Below are 13,324 nucleotides of genomic sequence, written 5' to 3'. Positions count from 1 at the left end.
GTCCTTTTGTAAGTGACTCTGCATATAATGCACGGTTCACAGCCTACCTCTGTAAAGCGTTTTGTGATGGTGGTCCACTATGAAAGGTGCTATATAAAAAGAAAGATATTATATTATTAAAGAGAAAGAATGTTTTAGTGGCAGCAGTTACAATTTCTAAGGGATGATGTGGCAAGCACTTGGTTTCTATTACCTATTACACAGGTACTAACAAATTCCTGTTTTGAAGAAGACATTGTCCTGTTTTTTTGCTAGTCCTAAAATGCATCTTTACAGTTTCAAAGTGGAAAACAATTACTCTGATAAAAGACATACAACTAAGGTAATAACCCATTTATTGAATGGCACATTTGTATTTTCACTCTTCTCAATCTGCAAAAAAAAAAAAAAAAAAAAAAAGGGAGAACAACATTTTACAAGCAAGGAATGCAATTTGTTCAACTGACTCAAAACAAATACTACAGTCTCCAAGTTAGGAACATTTGTTTTTCTCACAAATATTATTTCTTTTGGAATAAGTACACATATTACAAAATATACAATTATTGAACTTCTTTGTAAACACTCAGTCAATCACGCAGACCTCTAAATAGCAGTAAAATCACTGTGGACATTAATTTACTTTAGCATTACACAATCTACATACATGAAAATATTTCTGCTTTATTATATACATTTTTTGTTGCTGTTAAACATGATGATGGGCCATATTAAATAGCACATTTATCTATGAGGCTTATGAATATTTTTTAAAGCCACTTTTAAAACCTCTGGTTATTTTTTGTTATCCTATATTTATAAAGCATGTTTAACTTTCTATACGTCTTCGACATGACTAACCATAATATAACAGAATTTGTTAAAACAGTGCAGGGCATACCAGTTGAAATTGCCTTGAGAGCCCTATTAATCAGATGTGTAACAATGTAGCAATGTCTGAAGTTAAACACCTGATAAACATGCTTTATGAATACAATCCGATCATTTTTATTCCATAAAATTCCTAACATTTGCTGAAGACTAAGCAATCAAACATGCTTTCCAGTCATCAATTTGTCAATTTACTAAGACGCCAGGTAAAAATTATATTTGATGAATGAAATTATATATATATATATATATATATATATATATATATATATATATATATATATATATATATTTCCACAAAATATATTACTATAAATGGTTAAAATGAGGCTTTTGTGTGAACATCAGTTACTTCAAATGTAAGATACTACACTTGTGTGTGCTGGGATAGAGAGTTAATTTAGTAAGGCAAAATGGTGATCTTATCTGTGAGTTCAAGGTACACCCTCTTATCCTTTTTAAAACTTTGTTCAAATTGTTACTTTCATACAGAGTAGCATTAAGATACCCTCCACCATTCTATTCTAAAAAATATATTGACAACAAAATGCCATTACATCAAGTTGCGGTCATTGTTATGTGTTCACGATCGTATCCAAATCCCTGGGGATTACTTTAACTTCCACAACTGTGTTGAATCACTTCTAGTGAAATACAAAGTATCCAATACTTCTTTTCCTTACTTTGTAAAAGACAGACGTCCAATTTGGAAGCCTGTTCAAAGTCTGCCCCCCAAAAACATGTAATATAAAACTGATGCACCAAGAAACTACTTTGTTGCAGTGGGAAGAAACAGTCCAACCATGATTTTGAGGAGCAAAACTCAGGCAAACTTCAAAATCAGGACCGGAGACTTACAACTGCAGGAGATCGTTATTTATTGGATTGAAAAGGAAGCTGAAAACCCATCATTTCTGCCAATCAGTGCAAACAACTTTATAGTTCACTCAAAAAAAAAAATCATAGTGATTTACTGTTCCCAATGACATACAAGTTTTCATATTGATTTGAAACTTGACTGCACAAAACAACCCCATGCTAATACTGGAGCACGCTCAGGAGGTATCATAGTGGTTTCAGCAGAATGTGCTCATTATGTTAAAAAAAACTAAAATGGTAGTCTTTGCAACTTATGAAAAATATGCAGTATTTGAGGAAAAAAAACAAACATAGGGACCATCTGGCCAAGTAGATGTAAAGCCCACCGATGCTTGAGGAACCGAAACAGAGATTACACATAATTAAGAGACGCAATAAATCTTAGGTAAATCTGTAAATAAGAGGAATATAACAATGAAAAAAATAAATACAAAATACATTTTAAAGAAGTGGCTCACGGCCCAATAGATTTTGTTGAGATTGCAGGGTTCCCACCCCACCATCCCCATCCCCAGTTTTAATATTATGAAATACTAAAGTATGAATTACCCCTTCTTTCTGAAAACATTAGACATTTATAGCTTGCAACCAAAACAAATGCATACTTTTTTTGATCCTAAAAGATAACCATTTATTGTAATTATGGAGGACAAAAGTTCACAAAATAAGTGAATTCAGTACAATTTGAATGCAAACACAGCCAATAACTTTGACTCAAACTACGAAGATGTATTAAAAAAAAAAAAAAAAAAAAAAAAAAGGATCCCTTTTAAAGGGGCGATGAAAAAGCCATATATTCTGGTAAATTGTTTTAATATGTCCAATTTTCCTCCCTATCACTTGGTTGACATGTTAAACAATTAACATTAGCTGTACGGTACTTACACACAAGGCAGGTCATTATTATACATGTGAAAATATTAAAGTCAAATCCAATAATTTAGTTCAAACCCCCATCTGTTTTTTTTCTGATTAATAAAGAACAAAATACTACTTGGCTGCAGGTCACTTTTTAAATGTCATGTTTTTTAGGGTTCTTTTTTTGGCATCTATTTACATGTGCCATCAAATTACCTTTTTAAAATGCCTAATGGAGGTAATGAACTATAATTGTACAGTTGTGAGTTACAGCATTAGATTGTCAGTTTAAAAAAAAAAAAAAAGGTTACAACGAATAAGAAAACAAATCTCCAGGAGCAAAGTAGTTTACAAGCAACAAATATTTATCCTGTGTATAAAGCTGCACCTCCAGAAAGCTGCTACAAAGACCTTGATCTTAGAATACTTCCAATGTTTAATATTCCTTTAAGAAAAATCTTTCGAAGGTCAACAATTTACATCACAGTTTTGCAACAATGTATTTCAGCAACATTAAAGAGAAAAGAGGGGGAAAAAAGCTGCAGATGTTTTCTTCAGTAAAAGTAAAATATAGCTTTAAATCAGTGGACATTGTTGGTTTAAAAAATGCTCAGCAAAAAGCATTCACATGTAATAGCAGCAACCTTGGTCAATCAAGTTCCCTGCGATAAGAAAGGTAACAGCTGGAAGTTACTGTAACTTTATACAATTCCACATTCTAAGTGAAACAAGAATGATAATGTTCTATCCCCGGCATGTGATCATGGAGAATAAAGCACTGGGCTAAAAATGCAGGTTCCACAGGTAGGACAGCACTTAGGTACATGATTCTGTGAAATGAGCTTTACTGGGGTTTAAGAATATTCCAGGCTCATTTCACCCGCTATAGAACATTCAGCTTAATCTGAGACATACGGCACCCAAAAACCAAACTGCAGAAACATCAGTGCCAACTAAAACACCCTTTACATGTACATCAATCTTTCACAACTTGGAAATTGTACCCTACTGTCACTTGAACCCCTGTGTGTCATAAAGCTGTTTAGTTCAATTGAATTAAATAGAACAAAGAATTAGTGTCATTGTGACGACGTTTCATAAATCACAGTGAAGGGGAATGTCTCAGGATCCTTGTTATCACATTCCAGTCCCAACTAATATTTTAAATTGCTTGTGAAGCATTCTGAGTTTCTAGTGTTGATTTAGCTTCTAGGTGAGGGAATACCCCATATTCTACTGGAATGGACCTAACACTGGGGAACAAGGGAGAACCAGGCTCATTTGCCTGATAAGCCAGTCATGAGGTAAATAAAAGCAACATATGAAATTAACCATACTTTTAATTTAACTGCAGGGCGTGGGGACAGTCACTGAAAAATAATTTTGGAAAACACTTTAAAAACATTAAAAGATAAAAGATGTATACGAGTCAATGTTTGTTTCCCCGTTTGATTTACAAAGGTCTGCCATGCTCTTACATTTAAATTTACCCGTTTCTGAAAAAAAACAAAACACAGTTACACATCACCAGTTAGACTACCAATAACATTCACTGAACAAATATTTGTTGCACCCCAGAAAACCAGAAAAAAAGCAGACAGTGCTTTTACCTTTTACTTAAACCAACTCAAGCTCCATTAAATACAGGTATTTTTGTAAAAATAAATTGCACATTACAAAAAAATAAAATCATACAACACAATGCTGAAGTCCAATTATTACAGTAAAGAATTCTATTGAATTAAAAAAAAAAAAAAAAAAGTGTTTGTGGAAAAACAAATCTTCAGTTCCTGGGCCGATTGCTGCTGTAGATGTTTTTGTATCTCTTCCTCCCCCATCACATATTCCCTTAAAATAAAAGCTCTGAGGATTGACGGTAAAGAAAGACTGATGAATGGTGCTCTCGGTTCACGGGTGTCTGTAAACTCTGATAAGCAGGCAGTTTTACCACGCATCGTCGGCTGCTGCACAGTCCTTTACAAAGAAAAGGAGGAAGAACCCTTTAAAGTCTGGAGTGTCCACGTGTGCAGCAATTTCTGGATATCCCAGACTGAAAACGGTTAAGAAAGCTTGATAACTACATGAGGGTGTGAAAACTGTAAGCTCATGGACAATGCAGATACTAATTAACAACATTTGAAGGTATGGCAGTAGGTTTGTAGCTAAAGATTAACAGATGTCCCGTTTAACAATTATTAAAGTCGAGAGATGATGATGTATGACATTGTGCCTATTGAAACAAAAAAAACAACTTTATTATCAAAATCTCTTCAGTGTGAAAATCAGAACACTTACTATTTGGTTTGCTATAACATATATTTAAGTACATCTTTGCTTAATAAAAACAATCCACCAATGTTCTTTTCCAAAAAGATGTTCAATGCCCTGCATGGAAACCTTTGGTCTTATACAGCATGCCTTGTCTGATTTATATCTGTGGATTGGTAACATTTTAATGTTTGGCTACTAGTGATTTAAAAGACATTACATACAAAGTTGCCTTTATATAATGAACCAGTGTTCAGTTTTTGCAAAATTGACACTTTTCTTTAAGCAACCAACACTTAGCTACTCACACTTTAGATAATATAAAAATGCAATTGGGACTGTCCGATTTAATGCAGATGGGTAACATTACATTATGTGACAAGGCATGATCACACCAAGAAAATGTTTATGTTCAAAACAATATAAACAAAACCAAAACACCTAGACGCACAGCATTACATGAAACTAACATGTTTCTGTTCTGTTTTCCTTTTAAATTGCAAATATTTGGTAAAGTTACCTATAACCTTAAGGCTGAAAATAATGATAAACTTGCTTAGTTAAGAACATAATACAAAAAAAAAAAAGAAAAAAAACTCTGATCACCCTACGACTACAGAATCTGCTTTTTAATTGTTACAAAAAGCAAAACAATACTCCTTCCACCATCAAATAAAAAAAAAACATTAAATAAATATCACAGTTCTTTGTCAAGGATAAACTAAATTAATTTAAATACTAGTATATACTTACAGTATCATCACTCCTGTAGGGATTCAGTCTGTTATAAACTGCTTCAACGACACTCCGTCTAAACAAAAAATACAAATCAGTAAGGATTAATTACTACAACATGAATATGTATAGCTATCTTCTCTCTAAGCAGGTGCTTAATGAGAACACATTATTTCAGGTATCTCTTCTCTCTCCCCCATCCATCAAAAATGATTTCTTTAAAAATGTACATTTTATTAGTTTAACAAGACAACATACATTTGCTTTTTTCGTGAAGTTTTATCAACCATTCATTACTTTTACTATGTTTGCTAAGATTTTTTTCTTCTTTTCTGCAGTCCGCCTACTCCCCAGTATAGGTATCAAACCCATCAGGACTGGAATCAAAACGTGGATTGTAGTTTGTTTTGATGATCATGTAAAACTACCTCTGAAATAATACTGTTGCCAACTTTCGAGGAAAGCTGCTAATGCATGCCAAAATCCATGCAGAATCACAAACCTTATAATAAGACTGAATTCAGAATATTAACTAACATGCCTGTAAATTGTCTGTGATTTAGTTATGGCTGAATCCAATAGGTATGATTGCTTAGTAAAACACCCTTGCATGCAAGACAGGAATAGCGAGCCCCATTTTACTTAATGTGTTAGAAAGCATAGTAATAATGACAATCATTACTTGTGACTGGCCAGCTCAAGTCATTTTTGTCAAAAGCAGGTTTAGTAAATCACCCATAGAGCACTCACTTGCTTGCCAGTTCCCCCCCTGGCGGGAGGTTTGGGATGCTCTCCGTTGCTAATGTACGCATCACATGGACTAAGTCTGGCACACCTTCGTCACCCTGCTTCTTAATGATCTCTGGGAATCAGAAGGACTTCTTGGTAAGTGGGTTGTCCGAATATATATATTTTTATATAAATGTCAACAAGAGAATCTTCATACATTCCATCTGTATATTAGCACAGCTTAGTGCATTTTGATTAAACTCCCATAACAGCAGCAAAAATACATAAGATTTGTGGTCAATACGACAAGATTATTTTACACCACAACCTAACCTAACCTAAATATGCAAATCTTTAGCTGAAATAAATATTTTAAAAAATATATCTGTTCAATCAATTTACATATAAGAAATGCTGTGCGCCTAGTTTATTTTGCCATTAAAGATTGTGTCCTGTTTTAGTGTTGAATTGAATTTGAACCTTTATTATAGGTTTTTATTTTAGGACTCCCTTATCTTAAACAATTTGAAATTAAAGGTTAATATTGAACGTTGCACCTTTTTGTTTCAATAACTTGAAAACAGATAGATTGCAGAGTCTAAAACTACCTATTCTTTAAATAAAAAAGTCAAAGATCTTGGACTCAGTGGTAAATATCTTTATTAGAATCATCGGTAACATCTAAAATAACAACATCACAGTTATTCTCTAAATTCTTCTAATGCTAACGTTCTACTATACAAAAATAAATAACTCTACTTAAAACTAATCCCATATATAAATACTAGACTGTTGAACACAACGTAAACTCTTTAGAAAGTGAAGCTATAATACAATTACCATTTCAAAGACACAATCTATCATATCTATCACAGACATACTGAATCTGTAGGTACAGATACAGGAATGATAGCCCCCTTCACTGGCTTAAGTTCTTGCGGGAAAATTTTGATTTTATTTTCATTGAAAATTTATATTGTTTAGCTTTATTATTAATTATGTTAATACACATAAAGTTGTTTACAGTGTAAGATTATTATAGCTCTGTATTTGAACATGTAAAGTTTAGGATTTGGCATGACAACAGATAAAATGGAGACTTAAACGTATGCAATAAAATAGCCTTAGAATGCCTACATACTCGTACACTTATCTACTATATACATTCAAAAGGTAGTATGAGATATTATATTTGTGACATTACTGTCGAATTACATGTAAAACTGTATTCTTTTAATTTATGGGAATAAAAAGTAGCAGTTAAAAGCGCGCCAACTAAAATTAATTTTCAAATAAATGTAAGGTCCTTGCTTTTGCCAGTGAAGAGGTTAATTTAAAAATAAATTTAAAAAATCATGTTTAGCACTGAAACAGTACAAAATCAGCAGGTAACTTTATGAACAGGAGTACCAGAACATGTTGTACCTTTTTCTATATATTTTAGACCCTCAGAACGGAAGCAAGTTAAGCACTTTTTGTTAGAAAACTATTCAAGTTCTTGCAGGAACTCAATCAGCTTCCTTTAAAAAGTGACCGCTTGTATATGAACTTGAACAGCTGCCTAGTGCAAGTGAATGTATGAAGTACAGTATTAACATGTCTGAGGTCTTTTTGTTAGGGTTGTCAAAAAATGCATTAAATGACTAACTGCAAACAAATATGGTCCTGCCCACTAACATTTGGTCCAAATTTTTATTAACTTAACCTATTCTTTCATTCAAAAAATATGCAGTATTACATTGTCAGTTTATAAATCAGCTATACGACTTACTGCAAGTGCTATAAAATTACCTGCTGTAACACATACCTGTATGGATTTATTACTGTTGGATAATTTTCCATCTATGCTAAAATTATTTAATTTAGAATGGTCATATATGCTAGAATTGTATTTCTAGAAAATCTATTTCAAGTTATTATATTAAAACTGAAAAGACTATCTTTGGACTATGCGATAATTAACTTATAGTTGGAGTTCCTTGCATAAAATCAAAGTTCAAAACTGCAAGTTCATATGACTGACATTGACCTCTCTAAAAACACAAAAATATATTACTTGAATACTACTTTGTCTTTGGAATAATAACTGGAATTGTAATGTCTAATTATTTTCAGTTTTAAATTATTTCCTATAATAAGAATAAACGCCTCACTTGTACCCTAAAACAATAAGTTTTTCACTGTACATTTAAATAACTACAATGCTTCAATTAAGTGCAAGAGATTTAGAAGTTTTTTTGTTTTGTTTTTTTTTTAAACACATGCTAACATGGGTTGATATGAACACAAAGCACAGTGCTGATGGATTTACAGAGTAATGATAAGTTTACAGTGCTTTACCCCAATACATTGTATATGTACATTAATGTACATACAAAACTCTTCTATGGCACTGCACTTTTGGCCTCTTTACTGTCAGTGTTCCCTTGGTATAGCAGCTTTTTAAACAGTAATATGCTAATGTCAGTTTTGTTTAATGTTTGTTAAACAAAATTGCCTGTACTTAACCCTCCAGGAAAAATGTAACTGTACTACTATTTATCCTGTGGGAACATGTAGGAGTTATACATTTTAGAAATATATATATTTTCAAGTGAGCAGGTTTTACAGAAGCATTTCAGCAGAACCGAAATGACGTGCATTGGTAAAATAATATTTTTCTTCATTTTTTTTTTAAACTTAGCTTTAGCAAATGTTGAACCACATTGGTCTTTACACAATGCTTATATTATAAATTATTACTTTTTTGAAAAAATAATAAAACATCTACCACTTTCAGAAATAACCAATTAACTATAAACTACCTCATTATAATCTGAATGGCAATTGTAGCTGCCTAACATAAGCTTAATATACTTGGCTGTACGTTTTAATATAACTATTTATTAGCCTTTTTAGATGCTCCACCTTCTACTCTGCTCTCCAAGTACTTATCCAGCTCCGCTTCTCTCTTCACTGCTTCTGGTGATACCTTGGGTGCACCTGGGAGACAGATCAGTACAACACTCATGTTGTCCCGGCTTCCCTGTGGGGAAAAAAGAAACAAAAACAAAAACACACATGGTATAATAATCAATAAATCATTTATAACTAACTGTTGCAAAGTAGTTATTTTAAGTGCAATTTATTACAATCTGTATTAAACAATAAAAAAGAAAACTGGAAAATCTTGATTGTAGTGAATTAGTTAAGGGTCCTAGCACAGAAAAGTACATGACAATTTACTGGTTTTGTTCTGTCAATTTATTTAATTGGATTGCTCTAAACAATTACATAATACTCAAACAGGTAAACAGGCCACACTCGGTAAGCATAATCAATGCCAGGTCTGTATTACTGTGTGGTGGTCACAAACACAAACACACACACACTAGCGACCTATGGAGAGTGAACAAATAGGACCCCCTATCCCAGAAGACTAATTTGCATACCATCACCTGACACCAGTTTATGCAGAGGCATTGTTTCAATGCAGGATTTGGAGAATTATAACAGTTCACATACACATCTCTGAATTCATTGTTTGGAGCACTGTTATACAATGCTACACATCAACTGTTGATTCCTGGTACCTGTTTAGGTCAGATGGTCTTATTGCAGTTAGACCATTGGTGTGAGTTTGAACTACATCAAAGGAAATGGTAAATAACCTGGAAGCATGAAATGTTGCTGGTGACCAAAATAAAAAAATATTTTAAATTTTTATAATTTTTTGTATAAACATGATTAAAGTGTTAAACCTACCTTGTATAGGCAGGTGTCAACAATCTCATTGCAAACTTTCTCAAGGTCATCGGTGACTTCAAGCCTTGATCTAACAAAGTCACAGAGCTCTTCATTAGCCATGACATCCCAGATGCCATCACAAGCAAGGATTATAAACTGATCTTCAAGCTCGGACCTTTCAATTTCATAGACCTCTGGCTCTGGTGAGACAAGCTGTTCTGTTGGACCCTTTCCATGTACACATTTGTAATCAAAGTCCCCCAGGGCCCTAGATACAGCCAATGACCCGTTGACACGCTGAATCATTACTGAGCCGCCTGCATTCTGGATGCGCTCTTTCTCAAGTGGGTTGCTGGGTTTATGATCTTGTGTAAAAAAATGGACCTTCCCACTTCTACTCAGCAAACCTCTCGAGTCACCGCAGTTAATGAAGTAGATGTGTTTAGGTGATATCATTACACCCACAGCTGTTGAGCCACTTCTGTCCACTCCGTGCTTCTTCTCCGAGATGGCTCGCATGTGTTCATCTATCTGCAGGAAGCCTGTTCGAATTCCAGTCTTTACATTTTCCACAGCAGGCTCTTGGTCAGCACCCTTGAAATCTGGGTTGCTTGTGATGTGTTCTAGTAAATGCTCACAGCAGTATTTGGCAACTTGTGATCCTGCATGCCCATCATATACTGCAAAAAATGACCATTGGTCGAGTCCGTTGGGCAGACCGATTACAGCTGTGTGTGCATCCTCCATCTCCACTCTCCAGCCTTGCATGCTGCTGAGCCCATAATGTAGACTATTTCCTGCTCCGTGAGCATTATGTTTCTCCATCTTTGGTTTGTCCAAAAATGCTCCCATTTTTTTTTCTTTTTTGTGCTGCAAAATTAAAGACAAGAACTTAGATTACTATTATTATTCACCAGTTTGCCCTACAACCACAACTTTTGTTTAACACTACGTTAAACAAATTTATAAATGTAATTCCCTGTGGGAAAATGCTAGTTTAACCTGTATAGTTGCTTCTTAGAGGTGAGTGATCAACAAACACTGCTTTGAAGCATGTTGAGAATACAATATAAAATCAAAACAAAAATACAGATAACTATTTCAAAGGCTCCATGTTAAAGATCAGATGTATTTCGATTTTAATTTCTATTCAAAAGTCAAAACAAATAAATACTAGTAATAATACTAGGAAGACTAAGTAAATAAACCCAACTGTCACTGAATAATAAACTATGTACCTAACAAACCTACATTTCAAATGTTAGGGAATACACTAGTTAAGACATGCTAAAAATATAAATGTTATGCCTATTTTTTCTTCATATAATTTAAAACATTTTTGACCACTGGATTACAAATAAGTATGAACAAGGCTACATTTTGATAGAGACATCTTAACGTTCCCTAACTTGATAATGTTATTTACTTATATAGTACAATGATATTATCTCACACCGATATATAGGTTAATATAAAAAGATAGATGGATTTTATTCAGTTACAAATAAGTTAAGAAAATATTTAGAATATTCAATTTTATACAATCCTAACAACCATTTTTGACAGCATATACACATATCAGATTGGTTTTGTTTTTAACAAATAAAAGCATTACAAATATTTGAAAAGAATGGATTGGGATTTTTTTATAATATATTATAGAAGTTGCTGTTGAGATAGATTCTATATATATATATATATATATATATATATAGAGATAGAGAGAGAGAGAGAGAGAGAGAGAGAGAGAGAGAGAGAGAGAGAGATATATATAGAGATAGATATATATATATATATATAGAGATAGATATATATATATATAGAGATAGATATATATATATATATATATATATATATATATATATATATATATGTATAAACATATATATAAACATATATATATATATATATATATATATATATAGATATATATATCTATATATATATATATATATATAAACACACACACACACACAATACTACGAACTTCTAAACAGCAAATGTAATCTAACTATATCGTTGAACGAATATGACCGATAATACTTTAGAGTTTTGCACTAACACACTTTCATAGCAAGAAATACAATGTCAAGTTCCTGACATTAACTACTTAAAAACACTGAATTTGTAATTACTGTTAAAGTTATCTAAATCCCTGTTATGTGACCGCTAAAACCATACATTTAATGACAGTATTGCTCTTACAGAAGCTAGAGCGGAAACCATTTCTTTAAATGCCTCTTAGCTTCCTTAGGAAATAAATACGATTGTGTCGGTAAACAGAGAGCCCAAATTCAAACCTGTGTTGTTGTTAAGCTGTCACGGGCCCGTTTCCGACAACGAGGCCGGACTTGTACCACTTGCCAATCTGCGTTTTGCTTTTTTTTTCTATTCCACAGAACTGCTAAAAAAAAAATACACACCGTTTGGTAAGAGAAACTTGTTTCTGTGGATTTATCTAACCGTCCCACCACGCTTCAGTTATATCTGTACCTTTTCCCAATTGCAAATAAACACCGAACCCGCAGTAGGCCCCAGACCTGTAGTCCCCGAGGCCTGCGCGCCCTCTATTATTTTTATTCCACGGCCTAACCCTGCACCTCCCCCTCTCCCGTACTCGTCTCAGCTCAAAGCTAGCGAGCGCTTCCCAACTTACCCGATTCCAATCCCAGTAGTTTTGAAAAATAAAAAAAGGCAGCAACAGGAAGGGCTATCGGGAGACCGACACAGCGAGAGAGACAGAGAGAGCTATGGTAAGGGGAAACCGCCTTTCACTGCATTCAGATTGAAAAAGAGAGTAGCTCTCTGTTCTGAGGAAACCAGGGATGCATTACTTAAAACTAAAAGAATACAAAACAATTTTTAAAAAACATTAGTATTTTCTTGCCAGGGTTGTTTTGTCAAGAAAACCCTAAACTGAAAGCGCTTGCCAAATTGCCCTTAGACAGCCTGAAGCAAACCACCGAATAACGACAACTGAGAGACCCGGATGTACATAGCAGGTTGAGTGCTGAAGAGAAATGACATCATCATAACCGTGCAGAGAGAACTCTTGTTATTTTTTTCTGGGGTTGTGCTTCGAGCGATGAATTACATACTGTGATGCCCCACGTGTTAGGCAATGTAGTATATGAAAAAAAACAAAACATTATTTATTTATTTTTAAAATCATCTGATTTTAAGTTTTAATGCATTTAGGTTAACCAAAAGACAGCCGTTGTGTTTTGCTATTTTAAGTGTGAATAATAATCTGCAATAC

General features: G+C 33.5%; 1 protein-coding gene across 5 annotated transcripts; it reads right to left on the bottom strand.

Moving 5' to 3' along the window:
- Window positions 1-2,486: 2,486 nt before the first annotated feature.
- On the bottom strand, window positions 2,487-13,099 carry LOC117422308 (protein phosphatase 1A). Of its 5 annotated transcripts, none has more exons than XM_058987973.1 (6): window positions 12,271-12,306; window positions 10,084-10,935; window positions 9,247-9,364; window positions 6,361-6,472; window positions 5,629-5,686; window positions 2,487-4,581 (listed from the first exon to the last, which is right to left on the bottom strand). In XM_058987973.1, the coding sequence occupies exons 1-6, from the start codon at window positions 12,289-12,291 to the stop codon at window positions 4,552-4,554; spliced, it is 1,191 nt and encodes a 396-aa protein (XP_058843956.1). In that variant the 5' UTR covers window positions 12,292-12,306; the 3' UTR covers window positions 2,487-4,551. The 5 variants fall into 5 exon arrangements, with proteins under 5 accessions (XP_058843956.1, XP_058843957.1, XP_058843959.1 ...); XM_058987974.1 differs by lacking the exons at window positions 2,487-4,581; window positions 12,271-12,306 and adding exons at window positions 4,588-4,837; window positions 12,722-13,099; XM_058987976.1 differs by lacking the exons at window positions 2,487-4,581; window positions 12,271-12,306 and adding exons at window positions 4,588-4,837; window positions 12,489-12,509.
- Between the last annotated feature and the right edge of the window lie 225 nt (window positions 13,100-13,324).

Source organism: Acipenser ruthenus, chromosome 15 (assembly GCF_902713425.1).
Source record: "Acipenser ruthenus chromosome 15, fAciRut3.2 maternal haplotype, whole genome shotgun sequence".
Lineage (NCBI taxonomy): Eukaryota > Metazoa > Chordata > Actinopteri > Acipenseriformes > Acipenseridae > Acipenser > Acipenser ruthenus.
This window is presented reverse-complemented; position numbering and strand designations above follow the sequence as displayed.

Excerpts from the sequence above, each read along its gene's own strand:
- LOC117422308 (XM_058987972.1), bottom strand. The coding sequence starts at position 12,291 with ATGGTTTCCGCTCTAGCTTCT. Across the intron at positions 10,936-12,270 it reads TGGTTTCCGCTCTAGCTTCT|CACAAAAAAGAAAAAAAAAT; the intron begins GTAAGAGCAATA and ends TTAATTTTGCAG. Across the intron at positions 5,687-6,360 it reads GGGGGGGAACTGGCAAGCAA|ACGGAGTGTCGTTGAAGCAG; the intron begins GTGAGTGCTCTA and ends TTTTTTGTTTAG.